Source organism: Nanorana parkeri, unplaced genomic scaffold (assembly GCF_000935625.1).
Source record: "Nanorana parkeri isolate BGI_ZX_2015 unplaced genomic scaffold, ASM93562v1 scaffold69, whole genome shotgun sequence".
Classification (NCBI taxonomy): domain Eukaryota; kingdom Metazoa; phylum Chordata; class Amphibia; order Anura; family Dicroglossidae; genus Nanorana; species Nanorana parkeri.
Window position 1 is genome coordinate 2,129,872 of NW_017306337.1, and position 25,988 is coordinate 2,155,859.

Genomic DNA, 25,988 nt, shown 5'->3' on the forward strand with positions numbered 1-25,988 from the left:
AGTTCCTAAATATATGTTAAATTACATTTTTTTATAGACTTACCCAGGTTTGTGAACAATCTCTCTAAGGACTCTGACTGCATCATCATTGGTCATGTTCTCAAAATTAATGTCATTGACCTGCAGAAATCACAGATGCAGGAACTGGTTAATTTAAAATCTGCAGGTTCACAAGAAATCGAATCGTTATTCAAATAAAGTACACCCGTCATTAAAAACCCCCCCAAAAAAACAACAACAGAGGCTACAAATACTAAGCTCCTTCTGAAAATACCATGTTGGCTTTGTTAGGCTTTAATACCTTTATCTCCCTAACACAGAGCAAGTATATAGCAAATAAGAGTCAGAAAAATCTAAATGTCTTCCTTCTATACTCGTCCTAGGTCATTGACTCAAAGTACTAAAGTCTAACTATCACCATGACAACCAAGCAATGGACTTTATCAGTAGAGTTTAACAGTTGTAACCCACATATTTAGCTCTTGACAGGTTTTCTTTAATACTGCTTTCCCAGTTCTACAAGATAAATCTAGATGTAACAAGTACCTGCAGTAACATATCTCCTGGCTCAATTCTTCCATCAGCAGCCACAGCTCCTCCCTTCATGATTGACCCAATGTAGATTCCCCCATCCCCACGTTCATTACTTTGTCCAACGATGCTGATGCCCAGAAAGTTGTATTTTTCTAGTTACACAGGTAATACACAACAGTAAATTAATTACCAGGAAACATTAGAACACAAAAAAAAAAAAATCAATCTGGGAAATACACAGAAACAGAAGCTGGTGTCTTAAACTCTGACCAGGAAAAGAAATGCTTACAAATGTTTTTGGGACAAACTGATAGATCACACAGCAGCACCAACACATCTGAATGTAAAAGGTGTGCCAACGATTGGCACTGTTTTGGACAGACAGGTGTCAGCTTGGAGAAAAGAGGAAGTCTATCTGTATGCCACACTCACCCATATTGAGAGTGACTGTAATTATGTTCAGTGACATAGTTGAATCTGTGATGCTGCTGAAGGACGACGACTGGAAAGAGAGAAAAAAAATGTCCATACATGTTTCAATACATTTCTACATTCCTACCATTTTAAAGAAGTTTATTTTTCTTTTTAAACATGCCACAAACATCCTTTCAGTGAAGTACTTTCTCCTAAGAGTATTTATGCTCAAAACCAGAAAAACACACACTTACTCTGCATGTACTGATGTAAATCAGGGTGGCTTTATTAATTGGTCAACATAATGCTGAAGACAGAATTCTGAAATGTCACGGGCAATTCAAATCTTAAAGTCTTGGTCATAACAGTCTAATCCCCCAAGCCAGTAGTCCTACTGCTGGCTGGACAGTTTAAGTTCTATATCAAAGAGAATTTGGTAGAATTGCTGAAGATGTAAAAGGCTACATCCAGCCGAAGGCTCCATTCAAAACAGGAGCGGTTGTCCACGTGTATTCGAACGGCCAAATACGCGGGGAGCCACACTAAACAGAAAAAACAATGCACTTTAAATGTGCATTGTTGAGACTTTTGTTGTGGCCGTGCGGCTCACAAAATAGTCCAAGCACGGTTTTTTTTACGGATTCCGCATGTTCGAGGCTATATAAAATAGCCGAAACGAGCGGAATCCGTGTGGATGAAAGACTTTAGCGTGTGCGTGGCCAAGCGGTCTTCCACACGGGAAAACGCAAATGCTATATGTGCATGGACCCTTAGCCACATATAACCTGTGCAGTCCCAAGGCCACCAGCCAAACTGTAGAGGACATACACAACCTCAGTTACACCTTTCATGACCAAAGATTTAAAATGTATTATTACATAATCAGGCGACATACTTCTAGTAATCCCCATCCATTTTAATGAGGTGCAACTGTCCCTAACTCCCCCAGATCAGATGGATAACCAGGAGTGGCAGAACAGAAGCTGGAAACATGCAGCACAGTACTTCTTCACCCCGCAAGAGGGGAGGAGGTTTTCACAGAGATTACTGTTAAAACAGCCTCACCACTAAATAAGCTTCCAATCTGGTGAAGTGACTTTTCAGAAAAGCAGAGAACATAATATAACATGCCGGAAACATTATATTATGTTAATCTGGGTCCAAGGCTGGTTCTTAATCTTCACATAAATCCCCTTCCCTCCATACAAACCTACAGACCTTAAATCAGACAGTGCTGCCTTTTCTAGGTGTCAGACCTGTGCACACCTTCAACTTTGTTTTCATCTTCCTCCAACAAACAGGTTAGAGTACTGTGTATTTACCTCGCTATAAATGTGAGGGTGGTAATGAGTGGGTGGGTGAGTGTTAATTAGCTTGGAAGTAAATGTAATTTGAAATGCAGTTTATCTGTAACACTATGTGCTGTATTCTATAACCTGCTCTCCATTTGTACTAATGGTACTGTAAAGGGAAATACATTTTGCACAATTTAATGTCTTCACAGAGATAGACCTCACCCTCTCAATACGGGGGGCTTTTGTTTTCCTTCTGCGCCTTTTGTGCCTCCTCATTAGGCGAGATGCACTGCTCTGTTCTGTGGAGTTACTAAACCTGCAAACAGATACAAATATAAAATATGACGTTTTTCCAGGACAGTAAAGGATCTAGCTGTTCTCTCTAGAATTCTCATAAACACTAGACACTGCCACAAATGTCTCCCCATTGTAGAGAGTTGGTGTATGCCTGTTGAGATGTTCTTACTCATTTTTTCACAGCGAGAAGTGATATGTCAGCAATCATTTAGATGTTTAAAAAGCAGCCAAGCAATCGAGTCATGGCCATTATATTTTTAACATTTGCTATCTTTTCATGTAAATGTTGCAGGTACAACATGCGCTCCTGATTTGCAGAATCACCAATATTTACTATAATCTACTCCATTAATATACTGCGTAATTACATCAAGCAGCAGGCAAATCAGTAGCATCACCTGCTGTTATGATCAGGTAAGCACAGGAATCAAAGTAATAACTAGGCGAATTGATCCTGTTTCTATTACCTTTCTAAATCTACATGTTCTAGTTGTAAGCCATGGCAAGCAAAGTAAACTGAAAACTTTAGGGGGATATGGCAGTATAATGCAAACTGAAAATTAAAAGAAAAAAAAAAAAGTTGTGCCAGTATAAGTTGTTGCCTGTATTTCACAACTCCCCCCAAAAAACACATCATTATACCTGCTGGTGGAATCATCCTCATCAGAGTCAATGAAGCTAGTTGTGTCCAGCTCGCTGCTCATAAGGGTGGATGAGCTTTCATACCCCCCCGTGTCCCTGCGCCTCTCCGTCTTTGCTGTACCATTTAGCCTGGGAGCTGTAAACGGGGGGGGGGAAAAAAACAATTGGAATGTAAAGCATGTATCTGTTATTTATAGAAATCTAAAGCAAGGAGTACATGATTGAGATACACATCGGTGGGCATAAAAGGCAAAACACAAGATAAAGAAATGTCCAGAAACAATTCTTCCGTTAGCCACACCATGCTAAAGATGGTTACATACTAACATCCTTGTGTTTCTCTAATTATCACACATTTTCTTTTTTCACAACATACACCACTACAAATATAATCATCCATGTTGGTTGTGTCAGTTTGCATTAGATTACCCCCGATCCGGCACAATTTGGTCCTTCAAAATGGAACACTGTTTCATTTGTTTTTCCAGATCTGGCCGGAGTCAGGGGTAAACAGGCGCCTGTCCATTTAGACCTGGCTACTAACAGACTAGCATTGGGCATCTGATCTGGTCCGCGTGATAAACTGACATGACTGCCTTATATTCTTTATCCACTCTTTTCAGTACAGTATGGCTATGTAAGGCTAGCCACATTCTGGTATTCAGGCAGTCAGAAAACCTATGTATGGTTAGCAAAAAACATAAGTTGGCAGTGAGAAAATCTGGCCACTATAGAGATGTGCTATTGTTCCGTCCAAACACAAGGTACTGTGTGAACATCAATGCAGCCAGCTTCATTTTGGGGAAACCAACACGATCACTCAGCAAAATCTCTAAGTCCCCGTTCACACCAAGGCAGCATCATTTTTGTGCATTTGTATGCGCAGGTTGAGCATGCTTTTTTCGTGCGTTTGGGAAAAAAATGATATGCAAGAAAACACGCACACATAAGGACGTTTCCATTGAAGTCTATGGGGGAAAAATGAGCTGTATACTGCCAAAAAAAGCTTATGTACATGTTTCTGCTTTTGTCGTTTTGCTTCTGGCATTTTGCTGCTCAGGTGTGAACAGGGGCCAATGAAAATCATGGGATTTCTTGTGTTAGGCAATTTAAAGCACTTCTTCTACTGCTCAAAAACACCTGGGTGTGAACCAGGCCTAGAATGACAATGTATTCCATAAGAAGGGCTGCCTACTGGGTGCTTGCAGAGGTTGCAGTGTGTCCAAACACATAGATCACTTTTTTTATATTTATGCATAAAAACCAGAAAAATATACAACATAGGTAAAGAGATGAGAACAGCAGGAAGAAATATAAATGATGTGATACAATAGATCAGCTAGATTATGTGAGGTAATAATAAACAAAATAGCAGAGACACAACCATGTCCAAGATGGTCATCAATGCGGGGAGTTCAGTATGCAGGTTATCGGCTCCTCTGCAACTCCTACATCAGCCATGTTGAAACTATTTAAAGCACAACAGGATCTTTTCAAATGTATATCACATTAACCATCCTATAAGATTAAGGTGCCAAGACAGAAACACATACGAGTCATAATACAAATCATCTTTTATCCGTAGGTAGTCTATAATAACAGAAAATCAAAGTACAGGAAGCCATATTTCATGGTTTACGAGTTTCATAATCCTGGGAGAATGATGATCATTAACAGGCTGATATAAGTTATGCCACGCTATGCATTCCTTACTTTATTGAATATAAGCCCATAAGCTGTAAGGCATGCAGCTCTAAAATCAGCGTAAACCAGGTTAAATACACTAAATAAAAACAATCCAGATGAAACGGAAGGGCGGTTTGAGAAAGCAGACAACACTATTTAATTACCAGCACTCAACTCATTTTGCACCTTGGTGTTTCAAGTTATTGCTTACGGCTGACTAAGCACAGATCATTTTGGAACCCAAGTAATTTCTTTGGCACGCAGAAAGGTAAAGATCATTACAAAATAACTTGTAGCCTTGAGACTACGTTTACAAGATTTTTTTTTAAATACCAACCTAAAAACAGATTTGATGAAGTCTAGCACACATCATTTTTGCAGACATGTGTGCAAAAGTTCATGTACCCTCATGTATATTTAATTTCCAATATACACTCTAGTAGGACCGACCAGCATATAGAACAGAACATCTTATTGTACATAGGGGGCCGTTTCACATGCGCATGTTTGTTCACTACAACCAGTTATGTATTTGAGGTCATTTTCCAATCAGTTCTAGAAAAATGGCATCATACTGTAACAATCTATTTTGTTTATGGTCGGCATTTTAATGCAGTCCACAAGTATTTAAACAGAAGAAAAAAAAAAACTGCATTAGCATACCCAATCAAAAGGTGACAATGGGGATATGAAACATCCTAGTTACGGCAGAACTCCAGCCAAATAGAACATAATAAAAAGCTAAAATAACATTAAAAGATACAAAAACAAAACAAAATAAGCTTTTGCAGCAATATTCACCTTCAATTCAGAGCTATCCCCCACTGTAGTCTTACTACTACTCTACCACTTGTCCCAGAGATCTCTGTGACTAAGCCTGTGATTGGTGAAATGCGTGAGACCAGAGGGGGGGCAGGGGGGGTATAAGATTCAATAAACTATCTCAGAGGAATCTGGTGTGCAGCTAGCTTTTCTTCTGTTTGCTCATATTGGAGCAAAGACATGCTCCCAGCGGCAAGCTCCCAGCTCATTCCTTTCCTGAGCTGTGGAACAGCAGTGCTTCTTTTATGTGTTTTCCTTCCAACAGTAAAAAGGCAAAACTTCAAAAGGGCCGTCCACCCACAAGTGGCGCTTTACTGACAAGTGGAGCCATGTGGGCTGCGTTAGCACCTTTTTTCCGATGTCTTGTCTACTTCAAGAGCAAGATCTCCATGCCATGATACCAAAATGTTCCCGTCCACCAGGGAGTTTATTTTTAATAGTATGAAAACAAATAGATCCAGAAGGCCAAGAGAGTACCCAAGATAAAAGGAAAATGTTGGAGGTTTAAAGCTCGGGCATCTACCCAAAAACAGACACATCATTTTGTTGACAGCTCGGTTGAACCTACAAGTTGTTTACAGAATATTGAAGACTGAAATCTTTCAAACTATATCAAAGCTGTAGCATAATGGACTCCTAGAACTCTGCAATGTATGGTGATGTTTGACAGTAATCGCAAAATAAAATTACAAGTTCTTTTCATATACAAATAAAAAATTCATTTAGTACATAAAATGGATAATCCCCTAGAGTAACATGATCTTATCATAAGGGAAAACTGAAAAATCCATCCATCCTTTAATGATTCCCTCTATAACACGCATTAAACAACCAAAAGCAAACAGCTTGGCATAACAAATGCAATAATTAAAGAGACCCTGTCACCAGACCATTAATTGCAACACAAATCTTCCTTGCATTTACCAGTAAAAGCCTTTCCTCTGTAGACATGCAAAAGTGCTGATACTGCTGTTCTGTGCCACCATTTTGCATGTGATGTCAGCAGCCCCAGAGCCATCAGTCAAGTGACACTCTGCTCCTCCCCCAGCGCACACCACCACAGTACAGTGGTGTGAACTGGGCTGAGTGTGTGTGTGTGAGTGAGTGTGTGTGAGTGTGAGTAGTGTAGTGTAAATGGGTAAGCCGTATTAGTCCAGTAGAGAAGATGTAAAAAAAAACAAAAAAAACAAACAGTATTGTAGTATGCGATGATACCTTTCTTATTGGACTAACAAAATATATAAAAAGACAACCTTTCGAGAGTTAACCTCTCTTCTTCAGGTCAGAAGCAATTAGGGCTGCAGCTAACGATTATTTTCATAATCGATTAGTTGGCCGATTATTAAGTTTGATTAATCGGTTAATCACAGAAGCAATACTGACCTGAAGAAGAGAGGTTAACTCTCGAAAACTTGTCTTTTATATATTTTGTTAGTCCAATGAGAAAGGTATCATCGCATACTACAATACTCTATTTTTTTTTTTTTATATCTATCTATCTATATATATCGATCTATCTATCAGATATAGAAGTAGATCTATATATCTATATCTATTAGATGCATATACAGGTGAAACTCGATTAGAATATCGTGCAAAGTTCATTTATTTCACTAATGCAACTTAAAAGGTGAAACTAATATATGAGATAGACTCATTACATGCAAAGCAAGATAATTCAAGCCGTGATTTGTCATAATTGTGATGATTATGGCTTACAGCTCATGAAAACCCCAAGAACCCCAAATCCACAACCTCAAAAAAGTAGATTATTACATGCAATCAATAAAACAAGGATTGTACATAGAACAATATCGGACCTCTGAAAAGTACAAGCATGCAAATGTACTCAGTACTTGGTTTGGGCCCCTTTTGCAGCACTTACTGCAATTACTTTTGCACGATATTCTAATTATTCCAGTTTCACCTGTATAAAAACACTAGGGATGCACAGATACAATCTTTTTTGGTATCGAGTACCGTTATTTTTTTCGGTACTGGCCGATACTGAATACCGATACCAGAAGCATCATTACGGAAGCCAGGCGGTGTGTAATCACTCAGTGCCTGTTTTCCCGACTAGCCGGGGGGGCGTGTGATGACTCGCCGCCTGGCTTCCCAATTGCCCGGGAAGCCATCTCCATGCTCTAGCATCACCAGGTATACATAGCTAAAAGTAATACCGTAATAAAAAAACACTCATGTCTGAAAAGTGCATAAAAAACACCTGCACAACACTCAGCCAAAAACAACCATATACACTCAGCTCATGTGTGAATGGGGTCTATTAAACAATGGAATAACAGAACATATTTGTAGTAAGCAAAACAAAAAAAAGCAGAAAGGATATAGTCATGACAGGAGGAGAGAATTTAGACCCAAGGTATGAGAAGCACACGCTTCCAACACAGATTTCACACTGATACCTGATATCTATACGACGTCTCCTCCAGTAACTAAAAGAACCGGTTTAACCAAGCAAACAGAGCAGTAACAAAAACAGGCAAAAGAATGCAAGGAGCCAGGTAGCACTGAACTCAACACGCAGACAAGATCCTGAGTACATACATACAGCTAAAAATTATCAGAGGGCTTCTCAAGATCTTCTAGTTCAGGAAACTTGTATTGTTATCCCTTATTTAAGCAAAACTTATTGAAAATTGCATTAGCTACTTTATTCAAGGACTGCATTAACCCCTTCTAATTTAAGTGCTTCAAGTTGACAGAATCTACACACAATTGTGTGCAAATGAATTATAAAACTTGGTAAGGCAGCTCGGAGACACTCACTATGGGGGCTTCTCTGATCAGGTCCAGGATACCAGAAGTCAGGGTGAAGATTGAGAGAAGAAGGTTTGTCCTGGTGTACAGCTGATTGTGATCTGGATCCAGAGCGGTTTCTTTCCCTACTTCCAAAGCAAAGAACCATCACCATTTTGGCAGGGTGCTGCAGTTCCAATCAAAAGGTAATGAACTTCCAATCACACTAGATATCCATGAAAAGAAAGCTTCTTATCCATCGACTAATTAAATCCCCCATTAAAGAAAAAAACACCAGGTAAAAACATCGCTGCGAAACACACAACATCCAGGATTCTTTAGTATGTATATTAGATCTGTTCTTCAAATTCAGAGCTCCTTCCACCACTTTAACAATACAATGTTCTCCCATCTGAAAGTCAGGCTATTAACACCGAGCCACCTGTGAAAAATGACATGGCTACCTCACAACATTCCGTGCAGTCTTTCAGGCTCCTCCTCCGCTCCCACACTCTCACCGTGCAAAGGGGTGGGCGTGCAGTCTCTCAGCAACACTCTAAACAATGTATTTACCTGCGGGGTGTGGGCAGGTGCTTGTCCTCTCCTCCTGGCAGATGCTTTGTGACATTCTGGATGGAGAGTATTGTTCTCACACACTGAATGTTAAGAATACACCTTATGGAGTGAGCACAACAATCTGCCTGAATAATATAACGTCACAGCTCTGAAAAGCCACACTCTTTAATGTTGGAAAAAATATATTAGTACTTGGAGACATGGGGACTAGGAATAAACTACATGAACACATCTTTAAAGTGACACTAAACTCAGGAGTAAAATCTTACAAATGCATTCAAATTCCCTAACTACTCACAAAAATGTATCTTATTTGTGTATCACTCGGCTGTAGATCCTCAAATCATCTCTGAATTGGTGCCGACACTGTCCTTCCTTCTGGAGGGTGACTACTTTTGTTCCCCATGTACAATCTCATGTTTAGCTTTCTAATTGGTATTGAGATTGTAGTCCCTCATAGGAGTGAGCTTGGAGCGGTGACTACTTTACAACACGCACAGGGGCCATGGGGAACAGAAGTAGCCACCCACCACAAGGAAGGACAGTGTCAGAATGAATTCAGAGATGATTTGATGATATACAGCCGAGTGATACATAAATAAGATACAATTTTTGTAAAATATTAAGTAGGGATGCACTGATACTAGTATCGGTGCCGATGCTGAGTATTTGGACGAGTACTCCCCCAAATGCTCCGATGCCTAACCCGATACTTCCGGTATCAGGAAGCCGGGCAGCGCGTCATTATACTATAAGCCAGCTCCATGCTGTGACGAGAGAGCATGGAGCCAGCTTCCAGGCCAATCAGGAAGCCGGGCAGCATGTAATGACGCAGCGACTGGCTTTCTGATTGGTCGGGCAGCTGGATTCATGCTCCTTTGTCACCTCATAGAGCCGGCTTCCCGGCCAATCAGGAAGCCGGGCGCCGCATCATTACACAGCGCCCGGCTTCCCGATTGGCCAGAAAGCCGGCTCCATGCTTTTTCGTCACCTAGTGATGAGAAGCATGGGGACGGCTTCCCTGCTAATCGGGAAGAGAGTATTTACATGCTGCCCGGCTTCCCAGCTAATCAGGAAACCAGGTGGTGAGTCATTACACGGCGCCTGGCTTCCTGAATGGGACTTCCGGTATTCGGTATCGGCGAGCACCAGAAAAAATAAATATCGGTACTCGATACCGAAATACCGGCATCGGTGCATCCCTAATAAAAGGTAAATGCATTTAAAGGTTTAACAAAATGAGTGTTGTGTCACTCTAAGAACAGTTAAATTTTCCTCCTTTGTCTATATGATAAAACAATTTAAAGTGGAGCTCCAGACAAGTCGTTACATGCAGGATTATTAGGCTTAATTCACGCTTGGTTGGATGCAAAGCACCCAACACTAAGGTTTTATGAGGAGGGTTACACCTGCCGATGGAACGATTTTCTACTTTGCAGCAATGTCATGACGGCCTACTCAAACGATTAAGTCACTATGCTGCGCCTCCCTGCAACTGATAAGTTACGAAAACAATTTGGTTCGGTTCACATTTATCTGCTTTTCAGTTGTCAGTAGGACCCGACTAGGGCCCCAAAAACTGCCTCTGTCTAACCAAGGTCTAAATAAACTTTTACCTGCCAAAGGATTTCTAACCCTGTTCAACTAATCTTGTGATTCACACTGCTTTGCCATAATGCATAGGCAGTCAGATTTTACGACTATATCCTGCCGTGTCACTTGCCTGCGAGCTGAACAATAGATTAGTATTTCTACACTGCTAATGAGCTGTTCAGTGAGCACTTAGGAGATAGTGGAAGCCAAAACAAAACAACAGCGCTATCACATGACTGACTGAACAGCATGGCAGAGGTGTTCAGTCAGATAGACCAGCTTGCATACTGGGCATGTATATTTAGTAGTTTGTCTGAAGAACATCTCTGAATGTCTCACAGCAAATTACCCATGGACAGAGGAGAATTTCATTCCAGAACAGCAATGTTACTATTCCCATAATGACCAGAATGTAGAACAAAATCAAAAGGGGAAACATATACCCACTGCCCTTTAGATCATGGACTGCCATGGACCACCTGCACATTTTCTACCCAACTCACCCAATGACAAGACATGGTTGCCATACTGTAAACTGACTTTTCTTTTTAGAATAGAAGAAAAAGAACATACATATATGTGTGAATCTCCCCTCCCCCCCTTTTTTTAGTGCACCGCAAAATGTTCTACTTGCCTAACTGTAAAAATGCAGATTATGCAGTTCATTAACGGATTTCATGGACTCAAAAGTTCGCTTTACTGCAGATCATACAAAAGGGTGCGAAGGGTGTGAACTAAGTTTAGAAATAACATGGGAATATATGGGGATGCGTTTTTGGACTAGACAAAAACACATTTTGGTCTGTATCTGCTCTAGACATAGTTTGAAAGGGCCCTTAATGGTGGTCAGCAATGGCAGCCCCCACAATTCTCTAATGACAGGGTTACTTTAAGACCTATATGATCAGCACTGTGCTCCAAGATCATCAGGTGGCAGAAAAAAAAAAAAGGACTTCACCCGACTGTTAATGTTCCATTACTTAGAAGCCAGCACCATGTAAAGCATCCTACTTCGCCCAAACAGCATACATAAAGTTTAAATGCAAGATCTGTACAGCCAAGTTTAGAAGTGGAGCGCCCATCCTGTATAACAGACCATTCTTTAATGTCTATGGGCAGCTTTTTGATTTTCCGATTTAAAACAGCCATGGAAATGCAGATTTCATCCCTAATGATCTCTATCTGAGATATTCAGACAGCTGGCACCTTTCACCACACCCAACCCAGGGTAATCTACATGACAAATGACTGCTAGACCGGTACAGAAAATTGAAAAGGTGCTCAGACATTAAGAGGACCATCACTTGAATAGGATGATTACTACCAGAATGAGTGATGATCAATATCTTTATGGGTACCACCGATACCTATGCTGATCATTCCGGGCAGACAGCTCGGCTGGGTTTACTATAGGTCACTGCTAAATAGCCATAGAAATGAGATGACAAATAAGATGAAATGAGTCTCATACTCTTGGACAATTAATGTCTAGGAGACATCAGCAATCACCTAAAAACATTCAGCAGAGAAGCAGCAATAGGGCAGTTAAGAACACCTGGTTTTAGTACTATTTTACCCATAATAACCTGACACCCATCATATAATCTCACCGATCACGCTTGCCATTGGCATCATAGCAGATATCTACCTCAAGGTTAGTCACCAATTAGGATGTCTAGAGGTGTAAAAGTACCTAGTCTACCTGGTTTACATACAAACTTTCATATGAACACTCCCAGCAGAGCATTTGATAATGCCATCCGAGACCTGACAAATGTCTTTTGAAATTTCGTTTGATATCAACATTCGATTTTGGAATAAATAGAGTTATCTGAATGAAAACCACATTCAACATCAGAATCTTGTTAGATAAAAAAAATTTCCATCCTGCTCCTTCGATTTTTTTTATTTTTTTTTGGCCCTATGGTTGAAATCAATTCTTGAATTGACTTGGTCAACTATTACAGAATAAAACAAACAAACTTTCAAAAAACAATCTTTTTTACAACATTCTGTGTTTACCTAGCTTAAGGCAGGCCACCGAAAGGTAAATTTACCTCCCTAAGTATGGTGGGCAGGAAGATATCTGCCCTTTGCATGACTTACTAGGATTCTTGCCATAGGCATCATACGATCAGTGTACCACGTCCTCCATGTAATGTTTGTGTGATTTTATCAGTTTTGGTTAAGGATCGTGATCAAGCTCATCGAAGGGTGAAGGATCAGGACCTGCTCACAGGGATATTTTCCAACATGAAAAATCAGGAAATGTACCCATTTAATGAGTCCCTTAGGCAGCTGAGGCCATAAGTAATTGCACCAGAAGATATATCATAGTACATCTTCCATTTATATAATAATCAGATAAAAGAATATATAATACGAAACACCTCAGTCTGGCAAATTCTTCACAAGAATCCTTGAAGGACCAAAAAAATAAAATAAAATAAAAATATGGGCAAACAAAGCATGATAATACTTCGTGACAAGCTCCCGCCACTGCTCCAAGCTCCTTCCCATGATGGACTACAATCTCACATTTAGTTTACTAATTTGTATTGAGATTGTAGTCTATCACGGGAGTGAGCTTGGAGTGGTGGCTACTTTACAACACACACAGGGACCATGGGGAAAAAAAAAGTAGTAACCCTCCAGAAGGAAGGACAATGTCAGCATGAATTCAGAGATTTTTTTTTTCAGGATCTGCAGCCGAGTGATACACAAAGAAAATATATTTTTGTTAAAAATACTTTCAATTATCTTAATTATTAAGCTTTAACCCCTGAGTTTAGTGTCACTTTGCTCAAGCTTGGTTCAAACTGGTTAAGAAACAGTGCTGAGCTCTTAAAGCTGGTTGCCTGGCTTTCAGGCAGATTCTACTTTCCATTTCCAAATTTTTTTTTCTCCCTGAAACCAAGTCAACGCACATTGACATACATTTAATGCACTTGAGTGTGTTGACAAAGCGTGTTGATAAGACTTCTGAAAATGGAAAGATACGTTTCCAGCCTGAAGTAGAGGATCTGCATAAAAGCCAGGCAACTGTTTTTTCCCCCCAGATTAAAGCAGTGGCAGCAACCATATTTTTCCATAACAGATTTCTAACAAGCTTGTTTAAGTGTAGTCGTGCCCTTTTTCCCATGCTTTTGTTGTCGTTTGTTGAGTTCACCCATTTAGAATAGAGATTTACACTAAGCAGGTAGCCTGAAAACAGAATTTATACAAGAACGGTCTACTCGCTCAGCCAGACCAAACTGCTTCAGTCCCAGCCTCTCCGTCAGACTGGCTTTCTCAAACTCCAGACTAGACTTCCAGTCTGCTCACACGCATACAATAGCTACCCATATGCACTTAGATTGCTTAGATTTTCAGAGAATTAGATTCCTTCATGCTGCACCGGTTGCGGTCTGAATGACCAAAAAAGTGACTGCATCTTATAGAATGCAGTCAATGTTCTGCCGATAACTTTCCACCCGGCTCGGTCGATTTTTAAATCCCCTTTTGTTCAGCCAGGTGGAGCAATCAGCCAAAATTCGAGTCACGTATGGCTGAAATTTGAGCAGTGTATGGCTAGATTTATGTCTCTCAGCAGTGTCCCACTGTCAGTTAGGTCAGAGGCAGATCTGATTCAGGTGTCTTTCCATTCAGGCCACACAAGCCTGGACACATGCTGCCTCAGCAACAACAGTTTCCAAAGGATAGCTCTTGCTTATTGCAGTCTCTTCCATTTGAGAGTAAAACCCAACCATCTTCGATTAGATGTTGAGCTATCTGTTCTGAGTTACCAGGCGCACTTTTCCTGCAGACCTGGCTCTTCCAGTGTGACTTACCAAATTTATACAGTGTAAGAATACATACATAAAACCCACACACTTACACCTATGATAAAAATTATAGACCTTTCATTTCTTTGTATTTTAAATGATAAAGACAGAATATCAACCAAAAATCCAGAAAAATCTCTCTATCATTTAAAATACACCTATGATAAAAATTATAGACCTTTCATTTCTTTGTAAATGGGCAAACTTACAAAATCTGCGGGGGATCAGATAATTATTTTCCTCACTGTATCTCTTTGTCTAGCGCATATCCATAAAAAGGGGAATATCATTTAAATTTAAACCCTTACATCTACACTCTAAGGCTCTGTTCACACATGCAAGGTGTAACCTTTCAGATGTGCCCACTGTACACACTGAAGTAAATGACAGCGCGACAGCTGCTGCATTTGTAGGCAGCAGTCCACATGTAATCGTATATTATTATTATAAAACAGGATTTATATAGCTCCAACAGTTTGCGCAGCTCTTTACAATATAAGGAAGACATTACAATACAAATTCAAGACAAGATGGTAAGGAGGGCCCTGACCGTGAGAGCTTACAAGCTACAATTACATGTGGTTTGGTATAGATTATAGTCCTTCGAGGCAAAATCCAGGGACAATCATCTATTTCAAAAGGCATGTACGCTTACATGCGGTCTGCCATTGACAGATGCGGTCGGTCAATTTAACAGGGACACCTCGCATTCCTGCCACAAGAATCCCAGAAGGTCCCGTGTGAATAGGGCCTAACTTTGACCCGCAGATCTCTGTGGTTCACCCCCAACTGATCAACTATTAACAGTCTGCAAAAATACTTTCACAGGGCTTCAAAGTGAAAGCAATATGGGGCTGAAAAAAGGCTAGGGGGGAAAAGGTAGGGGAAAGGCCATCAGCAAGCTACTAGCTTATGGAAAATTCAATAATCAAGCAGGTATAATTCTTCATGGGTTTGCCCATACAGGAAAGATATATCCAAGTATTGCTTGCAGTTTGTCTCTAAAGTCAAACCCTGTAGATCTGATGGTAAGTTGATGTCATCGGCAGTGAAGTTCTGATGCTTTGTACCACCTGTGCCTTTGCAATAAAAAATTCAGTAACTAGCTACTGAATCTAGTTAATATATCATGAGACTGTTATTCCATACGTGAACCTCAGCCTTCATAATATTTAAGTTTACATAACAAACGCTTACAATTAAAATATTTAACATATGTTTGAGGTTTTTTGTGCTTCTAAACCCTGATAAAATATAAATGGGGCACAACAATGTATCTATATAGTTAACTCTTTACAAAGAAAGGAAAACATTTTTTTATTTCAAAGCCTTTCTGGACAAAAAAAACAAACCAAACCTCCCCTTGCATTGGGGCGACCCATGCACTGCAAGGGTTAAATGTTTGTTTACTGACTTTACTCACTTTTCTCCCCTCCACTCTGCCTGTGGAATGTTGCTGGGCATCCTCACATCTAATGCAATGCAGGGCGTTATGGGGGGGGGGGGGGGGGTCTGCAGGCAAAGACTGGTCTAATTCACAGTGGGTCACATAGCCTGGTGATGCTACTTTACTTCTTTCACTCCCTTCCCCCCAAGGCACGCAGAGTGATGCGGAGCGGGCCTGAAAAGGGGTAAGCCTGAAAAGGCTGAAGCGATATGATGGGACATGTGACCTTTTCTGACTTAGTTTGGCCCACTTCCTGGGCCATACTGATGAAGATTAATTAGTAAGGAGAGAGTAGGCACGGCTTACCGAGTGTAAGAAGGGGAGAACTGTGGAGGTAATGCTGCAGATGCTCTATTAGCCTGCAGATTGTTGCTACCAATGACAAGGAAGGATAATTGACTAGCAGGATCAACAGGTAATTTATTGGGTATATTTGAATGCACAAAGGCATACAGATGTCCGAAAAAATATTTACATTTCTTAAACGTTTTAAAAACACTGTAGCAGCAGAGCACTGCATTACGTTAATGATTAATTAAAGCATAAAGTTTGGAATAGAGGCAATAGCCCGTGTTTGCCTCTATTCTGTTCAACACACAGAACGCAAGCTTTCTGAATTGAGCGCTGAGGAGTGAATCGATTTACACATTCTGAGCAAATCCCAATTTTTTGCTTCATGTAACTAAATTGATGCAAACTTCGCCCATCTGTGAAAAATCATCCAACTAAATCATGATTGCCTGGATACCGGAATCGCATAATACTCTGCAGCTCAGAAAGGTATAAATGCCGATACTCAAGCAAATAGCAGTTTTTCTTGATCTGATCTTCTCAATTCAAATGCATTAGGTTTCTTTCTTTTGTATTAAATTAGAAATTATTCTGCTGTGTGGTCCACCATTCCGAGATTCATTGACATGTAAAGTATAATGGGTATATAGCATACCTGGTGCATATGGCTACAAGTACAAGCGAGAAGAGAAGAAAAAAAAAAAGTCAATAAATTGATTGCCTAGTGTTGAGCTTAATTGTGTGGCAGGGTGCATTATCCTTCTGAAAAAGGCCACTGCCATCAGGGAACACCGTTTCCATGAAAGGTTGTATTTGGTCAGCAACAATATTTAGGTCGGTGGTGCGTGTCAAAGTAACATCCCCATGAATGGCAGGACCCAAGGTTTTCTTTCCATACAAGTCCAAAGGAACACAAAAGCAGCTTGAAGGTGCCTAGAAGGAGGTCATTTGTAGGTCAAAGGAAGTAAACTGCATGTCAAATGAACCCAAGAAGGAATGCAGTGTAACTTAAAAGTAGGGATGCACTGAAATTTCGGAGGAAATGGCACTTTGGGCAAATGCCGAAAGTACCATCTTTCGGCTGAAATTGAGATGCATTTCTAATTTCTCTCCTCCTCGCTGGGCGCTGCTTTGTGTCCCCTATGACACAGCGCAGCGTCCAACGGGGAAGAGAGAAACTGTCAGGAGGCCAAGCAGGGTGGGGAGGAGAGCGCTGTGAACTGATCAGTGATCGCTGACTGTTTGAAAATAATTGAGGAGATAGTATGTTTACAGTGTCCCCAATTATGAATGAACAGGAAGTGCTCTACATCACTGCCTGTTCATTCATGATTGTGGTTATAGTAAACATACCATGTTCTCATGTTATGAATGAACAGGAACACTTAGAGGCTTCCTGTTCATTTATAACAGGGGCTGCAGGAAAAAAAAAAAGTTTAGGGACTGTGTCCTTACTCTTTTCTATTTTAAAAGTGAAATATCAGGAGTCTCTTTAGACACCTAACATTTCCCCAGACCCCTGACAATAAAATAAAAAAAATATCTTTAATACATTTTTTTTTTAAAGTTTAGAAAAAATAAAAAATATTAAAATTTTGTAAAAACTGTTTAAAAAAATTAAATAATTTTCGGTCTGACATTTTAAAAATTTTCGGTTTTGGTTTCAAATTTTAATTTCGGTTCACCTCTACTTAAAATTGTCTCAAACATAAGAGGAACGAAAATGAGCAAATGCTGCATTATTTTTCCCATCATGTTTTAACAGATCAAGTAAAAAAAAAATACATTAACATGCATGTTAGTATACACAGTTTTAGGGTTGCCGTCTTCAATGGGTATACCCAGGTATTAAGCAAATTTTACCAAAAACCTCCCTCTCTAAAGCATGTCCCAGTTTTATATTTCGTACCTTGTTCCTTTAGCGAACAGCTTTTGTTACTCTTTGTGGCATCACCACAAGAACCCTTCACTTTCAAGAGCCTACACTCTGTGAAGTAAAGGCAGCAGCTTTGGTTTGCTGGAAAAGAAGTCAATGAATGCACGTGGAGTGAGACAAAAAGATGAGTGATAAGCAGAGTTCTGCAGTTCAGCATGTAGGGCTTACAACTCTGGCTGGGATTAGTGATGAGGCTGGGCTTGGTGCGAACCCAGTTTATCCGAATTCGGCCACTCAAATCTCTGACCGCCATCCCGTCCTCCTGACTCAATCAGTTTTGAAAGTTGCGGCAGGGGTTTCCCCGCCCTGCAGCTATCCGTCACAAATTGGGTCCAACTGATTGGGTTGAAGTTGCTGGTGGCTGTAAGAGGTTTCTGCGGGCCTGTGTGAACTCAAGTGAACTGCTCACACCAAGCCCCAGTCTCATCACTAGTTGGCATGTTGTCAGAAAGGAAGTCAGGAGCACAACGGATTTATGGTGGATTAATGAGTATTTTTCAACAATTAACCCCTTCGTGACTGACGACGTACAGTGTACGTCGCCAGCATCGGGGACACTAGCGGGGATGGGGCGGGTACAGCTGGCTCTGCCTCTAGATAGGCAGAGCCAGCTGTCACTCACGCAGCTAGGCGGATCCAGACATAATTGTCGGGATCCGCTTCAGCGTCTCAGTATACCGTGACCTGTAGCTCTCAGTATACTGAGCTTAGGGTGATGGGAGGACGCTAGTTTGTGTCCTCCCGTTAACCTAAGGAAAACTATGGGGAAAAGCCCTAACCCCATAGTTCTCCTTTAAAATAGGTTTTTAAAGGTATGAAAAAAAATGGTAAAATGTGCATGTCTTATAGAAATGTATTGAATTTGGCCAAATATACACATTAGCCAAACATTTATCACATTTCTCTTTCCTGTACAATTACAGTAAATCTGTGGAAGAACAGCAATAAACAATCTGCTTGTGAGAAGTTGAAAGCTAAATCTACTAGATGAAACAAAAACTTTTTTTAATAAACTTGTAACAAATTTCTCAGCTGAAAAGTGAAAGCTGCAAACTCACATTGCTCAACAACCAGCAAATGGATCTCAAGCAATGGATTTTGGAACAAGATAACCCACCATGTTCTGAAGCCTCCTTTCTTCTCGGTCTGTCTCGCTGTGCAGATACAACAGAATCTGTCTCAGTGTCATTGTCCAGATTTTCTTGGCTGCCTCGTGTATTTGGACTGTGAACAGAAAGGTCAAAGTTAAAATATGGCCAACTGTTCAGGATAATACGTTTCATTTCATAATATCAGTGTCTTGCAAAATATACAACACTTATAATACAATAACAACACAATAAATATAGAGAGAGGTATGTAATTAAAGAATGTTAACAGATACAATCATGGTTAGAGTATTGTGACAGCCACAGGTGCCGGTGTTCTATCGAAAGTTCCAACTCCTCGAGTTCTCCAACTGCCTGAGTTCCGGTTTAGTTAGAACCAAGAGGTTTGGGCAAGAAAGCTCTTCTGCATGAGCGCCAGCCGCGGCATTGCCCTATACACATACACCACAGCAATGAAGTATTAAAATGAACTAGGATGACAATAATCCAGCACGTTATTAATCTCAGGTGCCCCACTCAAGTGGCGGCCATATTGAGGGGCACCTGAGATTAATAACGTGCTGGATTAGTGCGATCCTAGTTCATTGCCCGTTTCTTGATTCCCGGGCAATCAAGAAGCGGAGGGTAATGACACGCCGCCCAGCTTCTTGATGGCCCGGGAAGCCGGCTACAGGCTGATTGGCCAAGAAGCCAGCTTCATGACCAATGAGCATCAAGCCAGCTGTTTGATCGCTGACTACCCGCCACCCTGATTGGCCATGGAAGCCGGCTCCACGCTGATTGTCTTTGAAGCCCGCTTCCCGGCCAGTCAACATCAAGCCGGCCAAACAGCATGGAGCCGGCCTCCCGGCCAACCTGGAAGCAAGGCTGAGAGTCATTATCCGCTGCCCGGCTTCGCGATTGGTCGGGAAGCCGGCTTCATGTTCCCCCGCGGCACAGCCGGTCAGAGGAAATCTCTTCTGACCCGAAGTTCCGGTATGGGGTAAAGTATCAGAGCAAAATACTCGGTATCGGTGCATCCCTATATAAAAGCTACCGTCCCTTCCATAAATGTTAAGTAGCTAAAAGGTAACATGATAGGTTGCTACAAAAATCAGAGCTCTTTGGTCAAAACATGCAGAATTTTAATTGCACTGAACTGGAGGAATGCGAAGAATTCAAAAATACTGTATTTCTATGGATCCTGAATTAGGTGAAAATTAATATATTAGGCATTACTCAACGTATTAAAGCGGTACTCCGGACAAACATGAAAATCACTGTGCATAGTTCAAAACTATTATTAAACATTCTTAAAAGGTTTATAAACCCTCAGCTTTTTTTGCACATATCTACTGCTAGTAAGCAGTAGATATATGCAAAAAGTTTATTAAAAAAAAAAAAACGCTTTAACAGCGGTTTAAACTTACCTGTGTGTTCCCTGCGCGCTCCCGTCCGAAAACGTGAAACTGCATGGGCGGCCGCAAAGCATCTTGGAGCGTGCCCATGCGCAGTTCACATTTTCGGCCGGGATCTGAGGAAAGACACAAGGTAAGTCTATGGACGCGTGCACCCGCATGCAGACACCATGGGAGAGTACGTGCCAGAAAGCTCAGAGGAGTCAGCACTGGATCGGAGATTCGCCGCAGCGCTGGAGAGAAGGCTGAAAATTACAGGAAAGAAGATGATGATTGGATTAAGGTAAGTGCTTTAATTAACGTTGGGGTGAGGGGAAAAAAATTGCCTTTAATGTCACTTTCAGTCAATGTTTCAAGTCATTTCCTAGTACTTTCAATGACCTGTTAATCCTTCCTGTTTAGTGAGTTTTGGCAACAAGCTGAAAACACCATTCAAATTGAGAATGCCTCAGTGTTGTTTTTGCCTGGCAGATACCTCTTCTCATTTACTGAATTCACCACAGATGCATACATTTGGATGGGCTCCTTCTCTTCCCTCTGCTGTACATCTGCCCCTTTTATAGTCTCCACCCAAATGAAGGGACACCGAACATCAACAGGCCCCTAACAGCTCATTCTTTCCTCTCTGCCTTTAAGTCAGCCCCCCTGATCATTGTTGCCCGTCATATGCAAATGAAGGGCACAAAACACAGGCTTTGCGGTCATATGACTTCACATCAAGCGCAAAAATAAAAAAAGGTATTGAAGGAGACTTTTTTTTTATTTTCCAATTAAGAAAGTGACAAAGCAATGAAAAAAGTGCTAAGGGGCAGTTGGTGTATTTTGCCTTTCCATCTGCTTTAACCAGATGCTACCCCTATATAAGCTAGCAAATGAGGTCGGGGGTACCCTGGCAAGTATGAAAATCTAGCCAGACTGGGTAAACTCATCTAATATCTGTGATTAGCTGCATGGCTCCTGAGAAACCACTTGTCCCCAATTTCTTGTTAACTAGGTGGTGACTTATAAGTGTCTCAGAGGTATAAAAGGTAAATAGGTAGATACGAAAAATGTCATATATTCCTTACACAAATTTTTTTTATTGTTTGTAACAGAGACAAACTGTGCAGCACAAATGTTTATCCTTATTAAGTGAACTTCCATCATGCCAGATATTTGTGCACTGACACTAATGCACATGCATACATTCTCTTCTTTATACTGGATATAGTACGGATAATATCTGTACACGTTTACTAATATGCAATTCATTTTACTTCAAAAAGAAAAAAAAAAACAACAAGACCACAACATTTTAATACCTAGTTAGTGTAAAAGAAGGAACATATTGAATAAATGCAAAATATCCAAAGATAATGCTAGAGGCTTGTTCTGGTTCAAGCTTGTAGGGGACAGAGTTAAATATCGTGAATTATATAAATGGACAAACAACTATAAAACATGATGATTGATTAGGTAAAATATTTGTTATTGTCCATAGCTGGTTGTAAGTCTGTAAAAAGATGGATGAACATAAGCAAATCTAACAGATGGACTTGGGTTCTGTTATTGCCAAATCCCGGAACACTATACATATGCCAACACACTATGCTAGGCGACATGTACCCCATACATCACTTTTACACAAAGGCGTTTCTGTCAAACCATGGCAGAAATGTGGGTACCACTTGCCATGCTGTTGAGGCATCTGCCTAGATCATGCAACTAGTAGAATCAGATGTCACAATTTAAGCAGAGAAGAAAAAAAAAAACATCATATTTATGATGTTACACATAAAATATCTGTATGTCAGATTCTCAAACCATTGTATTTTGATTAGATCATATTAAAGCTCATGAAGTCTGAATTCAAGAGGAAAGAAACAAAAAAGTTCTGAGGATGCACCACACTATTCAAAGTAGTAACATTTTAGTTTAAAAGTAGAAATTTGGAAAAGCCCCAGAACAAGAATGTATTCCAAAGTAAGGTCAAGCCTAGCAAATGACTATTGGATTCTCAGCAGGCATTGCTAACCAAAAGGTACCCATAGCCAGGCCTGTGTCTCAACATGAAAAACAGCACTTGGCGTATGGTCGAATTTTTTTAAAAAAACCCCCAAACACAGTTTACTCTTCTCTTCATAAGAAAAGATAACATCCATGACCACAATAGTTAGAAATGTCTTTATGTTTTAATTAATCTTTCTCAATGTTTCGGTCTGATGGCTGGAAATGCTACTTTGAGCCTCCTTCATAGCTGGACCCACACTGCAGATGACAAAGTTGGGCCCCCTTAGGACCATAAATCTAAAAAAGGTAACCACACTCAGCCAGAATGCAGGGACTCAGGCAATCTGCATAAATCAAGGAGCTATCTGGTCAAGTATGAAGCAGAAAGTGCAGTCACTGACCTATTTAACCTAGTGGCCAATGCTGAGCATTGGGGCGAGTACTCATATTTGCCCAAATGCTCCGATACTTACCCCTCTGACCGGCAGTGCCGTGAGGGAGCATGGAGCCGGCTTCTTGATTGGCTAGGAATCCAGCTTCATGACCAATCAGGAAGCCAGACTGCCTGTCATAGGGGTACCGTATATACTCGAGTATAAGCCGAGATTTTCAGCCCATTTTTTTGGGTGAAAAGTGCCCCCCTCGGCTTATACTCGAGTCAGCGCCAGCGGGTCTTCTTACTTACCTCGCCGAGCGTCGCGTCACTGCTGCTCGGTGTGCGGCGCTCCGAGCGGGGTCATCTGGCAGTCTCCGGGTCCTAATTTAGACGGAGCATTAAGGCGAATACGAGTACTCGTCCCAATGTTCACCATTGGCACCGATGCCAGTATCGGTACATCCCTACTTACAGCTAGCAGTTTTAAAAACTTGACCTTGTGTAGAAAACACTGCATTTCAATTTTCCTTCAAGGCAGAATTTTCCCAACCCAATCATCTTAAATGCCAATAATCTGAAAGTAATATTCTCTAATTCGAGATGTGAAATCACAAGCGAATGTCCAGTGTTTACTTACTGAAATGACGGAGGACGAGAATCTCCAATTCCTCCGGTCCTTTCAATTGGTGGAGGCAAGTCAGATTGAAGATCAGCACAGACGGAGCCAGCATCAGATTGCGAGCCGTCGGCAGATACAAGCTGTTAAGGCAATACATAACATGACAGAAATTAGTGAGTGTATTCTTATCAGTGAGGCGAAAACCAAGAGATGCTTAGAGTTTTTCAGCTCATCACCAAGGTACTTCTACAAAGAAAGTAAATGTCTGTTCTGGTGGCAGAACATACATACTAACTTCTACTTCAAAAAGGTATATTTTTAATTTACTGCATAGTTTCCTTAATGGGACACAAAATTATAATGTTAAAAACATAGAGACTACATTTATATACAGCTAGAAACCCGACTATAAACCTGAAATGAATAAAGGAAAGTGATTTTTTTTTAAACCACAAAAAAAAAGGTCTCCAGGAATAAACGTATTACCTCATGTGACACAAAATAATAAAAGACATTTTGTCAGCCATATTGTTGGAACACACAAACAGACATCCTGTGACTCATAACTCACATATGCAGAAGGCTAGAGGACAGGGAAGTGATAAAATTAACATAGAAACTAGATTATACCTTTAAATAATTGTCATTATCTAGCTATGATGGTAGACCTTGTGAAAAGTCAACTTTCTCTCTTTTAGGGGAATAGGGGTAAATGAATCCGAGGGGCTTCTGTCTCTCAAGACCTGGGCTTTAAGCTGGTGACCGTGAAGCAATATGGTGAACCGGTCCCTGGGACAGAATTGTCTGGACAACCTGGGAGGGACCACAGAAGGTCTGAGTATCATGCCCTCCTGGCCCAATCCTGTGCTATGAGAATCACAGAGATGCCTTCCAACTTGATCCTGTGCAGCAAATAAAGGAGAGGCCATGGTGTTGGAAAGGCACAGATCAGAGTGAACTGATCCCACAGAGTCACCAAAGCATCCAATGGGAATGCACAAGGATACCTGCTCCTGGCAACAAACCTGTCCCCTTTGTTGTTGAACCTGGACAATAGAAGGCCCATGTCTGGCTTTCCCCACCTGCGACAGATCTCCACACTACTTCCACTTCCCAGGAACTAGACATTGAAAATGGAGGCAGTCTATCCAAAATGAGGTCCGCTTCTTTTTGAACTGCATGACACTTCCTGCTACCTTGTCGGTTGATGTAAGCCAGGGCGTTATCTGGTCAGATGCTCTCACAGCTGAGATGTCCAAGGATGAAGGGATAACCGAATCACCTTCAGTTCCAAGACGTTGATGGGGAGCCTGGCTACCTTCAACGACCAAGTACCGTATACCCTGAGAGACCGGCATCCTTTGTGAGGATTTTACAAGTTAGTTACTCGAAGAAAGAATTTTCCTGACTCCAGCACCATAGTATGGAGAGCGTGGGCTTGATGGGCAGACAGGATACCGAGTTGCAAAAGTCTACAGTGAAACTGGACATATGGCACTACCTCAAACTGAAGTCACTATCAGACTCACAGCCCTCATGCAAAAGGGAACTGAGGGGTGACTCTAGGACTGAAGTCTCAGAACCTGCGAGTCTACACTGTCTTTAATACCTTGTTATTGGTCAGGACTTGGGCTGACAGACACAGACACAGGCACAGACAGAGAGAGAGAGAGACTGATTGCTCTCAGATTTTCTCAACATCCATGACATTATTAGAGCTGCAACAGTTATTCGATTAAGTCGATTAAAATCGCCGATGGAAAACGTTGTCAACGTTTTCCATCGTCGATTCATCGGCTAAAATTCAAATTTCCCGCTCGCCGCTTACGCCACATCCACGGCGTTTAAGCCGCTCGCGCCTACGCCGGTATACCCGCTCACGCGACGCCGCTTACGCCACGCACACGCTGAGGACATGTGTCTGGCCCTCTCCTCCCGGTGAGCTGCCCGATTCGCCGCTGCCCGCCGACATGATCAACGCCGCTGCCCGCCGACAACACCAAGGTAAGTGGAGATCGGCCGGGAGCTTTTTAATGCTGCCTGTGTGTATACTGCGCCGCTGTATAATGTACTATATTGCACACTAAACTCTTTTTTTACTTCCACCACGCCAAGCTTGCTCCCGTGATGGACTACAATCTCAATAGAAACTAGTAGTCCATCACTGGAGCCTTTTTTTTTTTAATCCGATTAATCGATTAATCGAACTTAATAAATCGGCTAACTAATCGATTATGAAAATAATCGTTAGCTGCAGCCCTAGACATTATCTTCATCATTAAGGGTAATCAACTACTAGATTGTGCAAGGAGAGTAATAATATCGACTTCCGGGTGTCCAAAGCACAGACGGGTGTATATGCACTACCTCCTAGCTTCCAA

At 41.1% G+C, this 25,988-nt stretch overlaps 1 protein-coding gene across 2 annotated transcripts in view; it reads right to left on the reverse strand.

Annotated features, from left to right (window-relative positions):
* DVL3 (dishevelled segment polarity protein 3) overlaps window positions 1-25,988 on the reverse strand; it is an 80,060-nt gene that overhangs the window by 12,724 nt on the left and 41,348 nt on the right. For both annotated transcript variants that reach the window (XM_018576541.1, XM_018576542.1), the window contains exons 3-9: window positions 23,626-23,747; window positions 19,235-19,341; window positions 3,183-3,318; window positions 2,466-2,559; window positions 967-1,036; window positions 547-686; window positions 44-120 (exon numbers count right to left, since the gene is read on the reverse strand). In XM_018576541.1, the coding sequence (XP_018432043.1) occupies window positions 44-120; window positions 547-686; window positions 967-1,036; window positions 2,466-2,559; window positions 3,183-3,318; window positions 19,235-19,341; window positions 23,626-23,747 (746 nt within the window). The remainder of the gene's footprint in view (window positions 1-43; window positions 121-546; window positions 687-966; window positions 1,037-2,465; window positions 2,560-3,182; window positions 3,319-19,234; window positions 19,342-23,625; window positions 23,748-25,988) is intronic.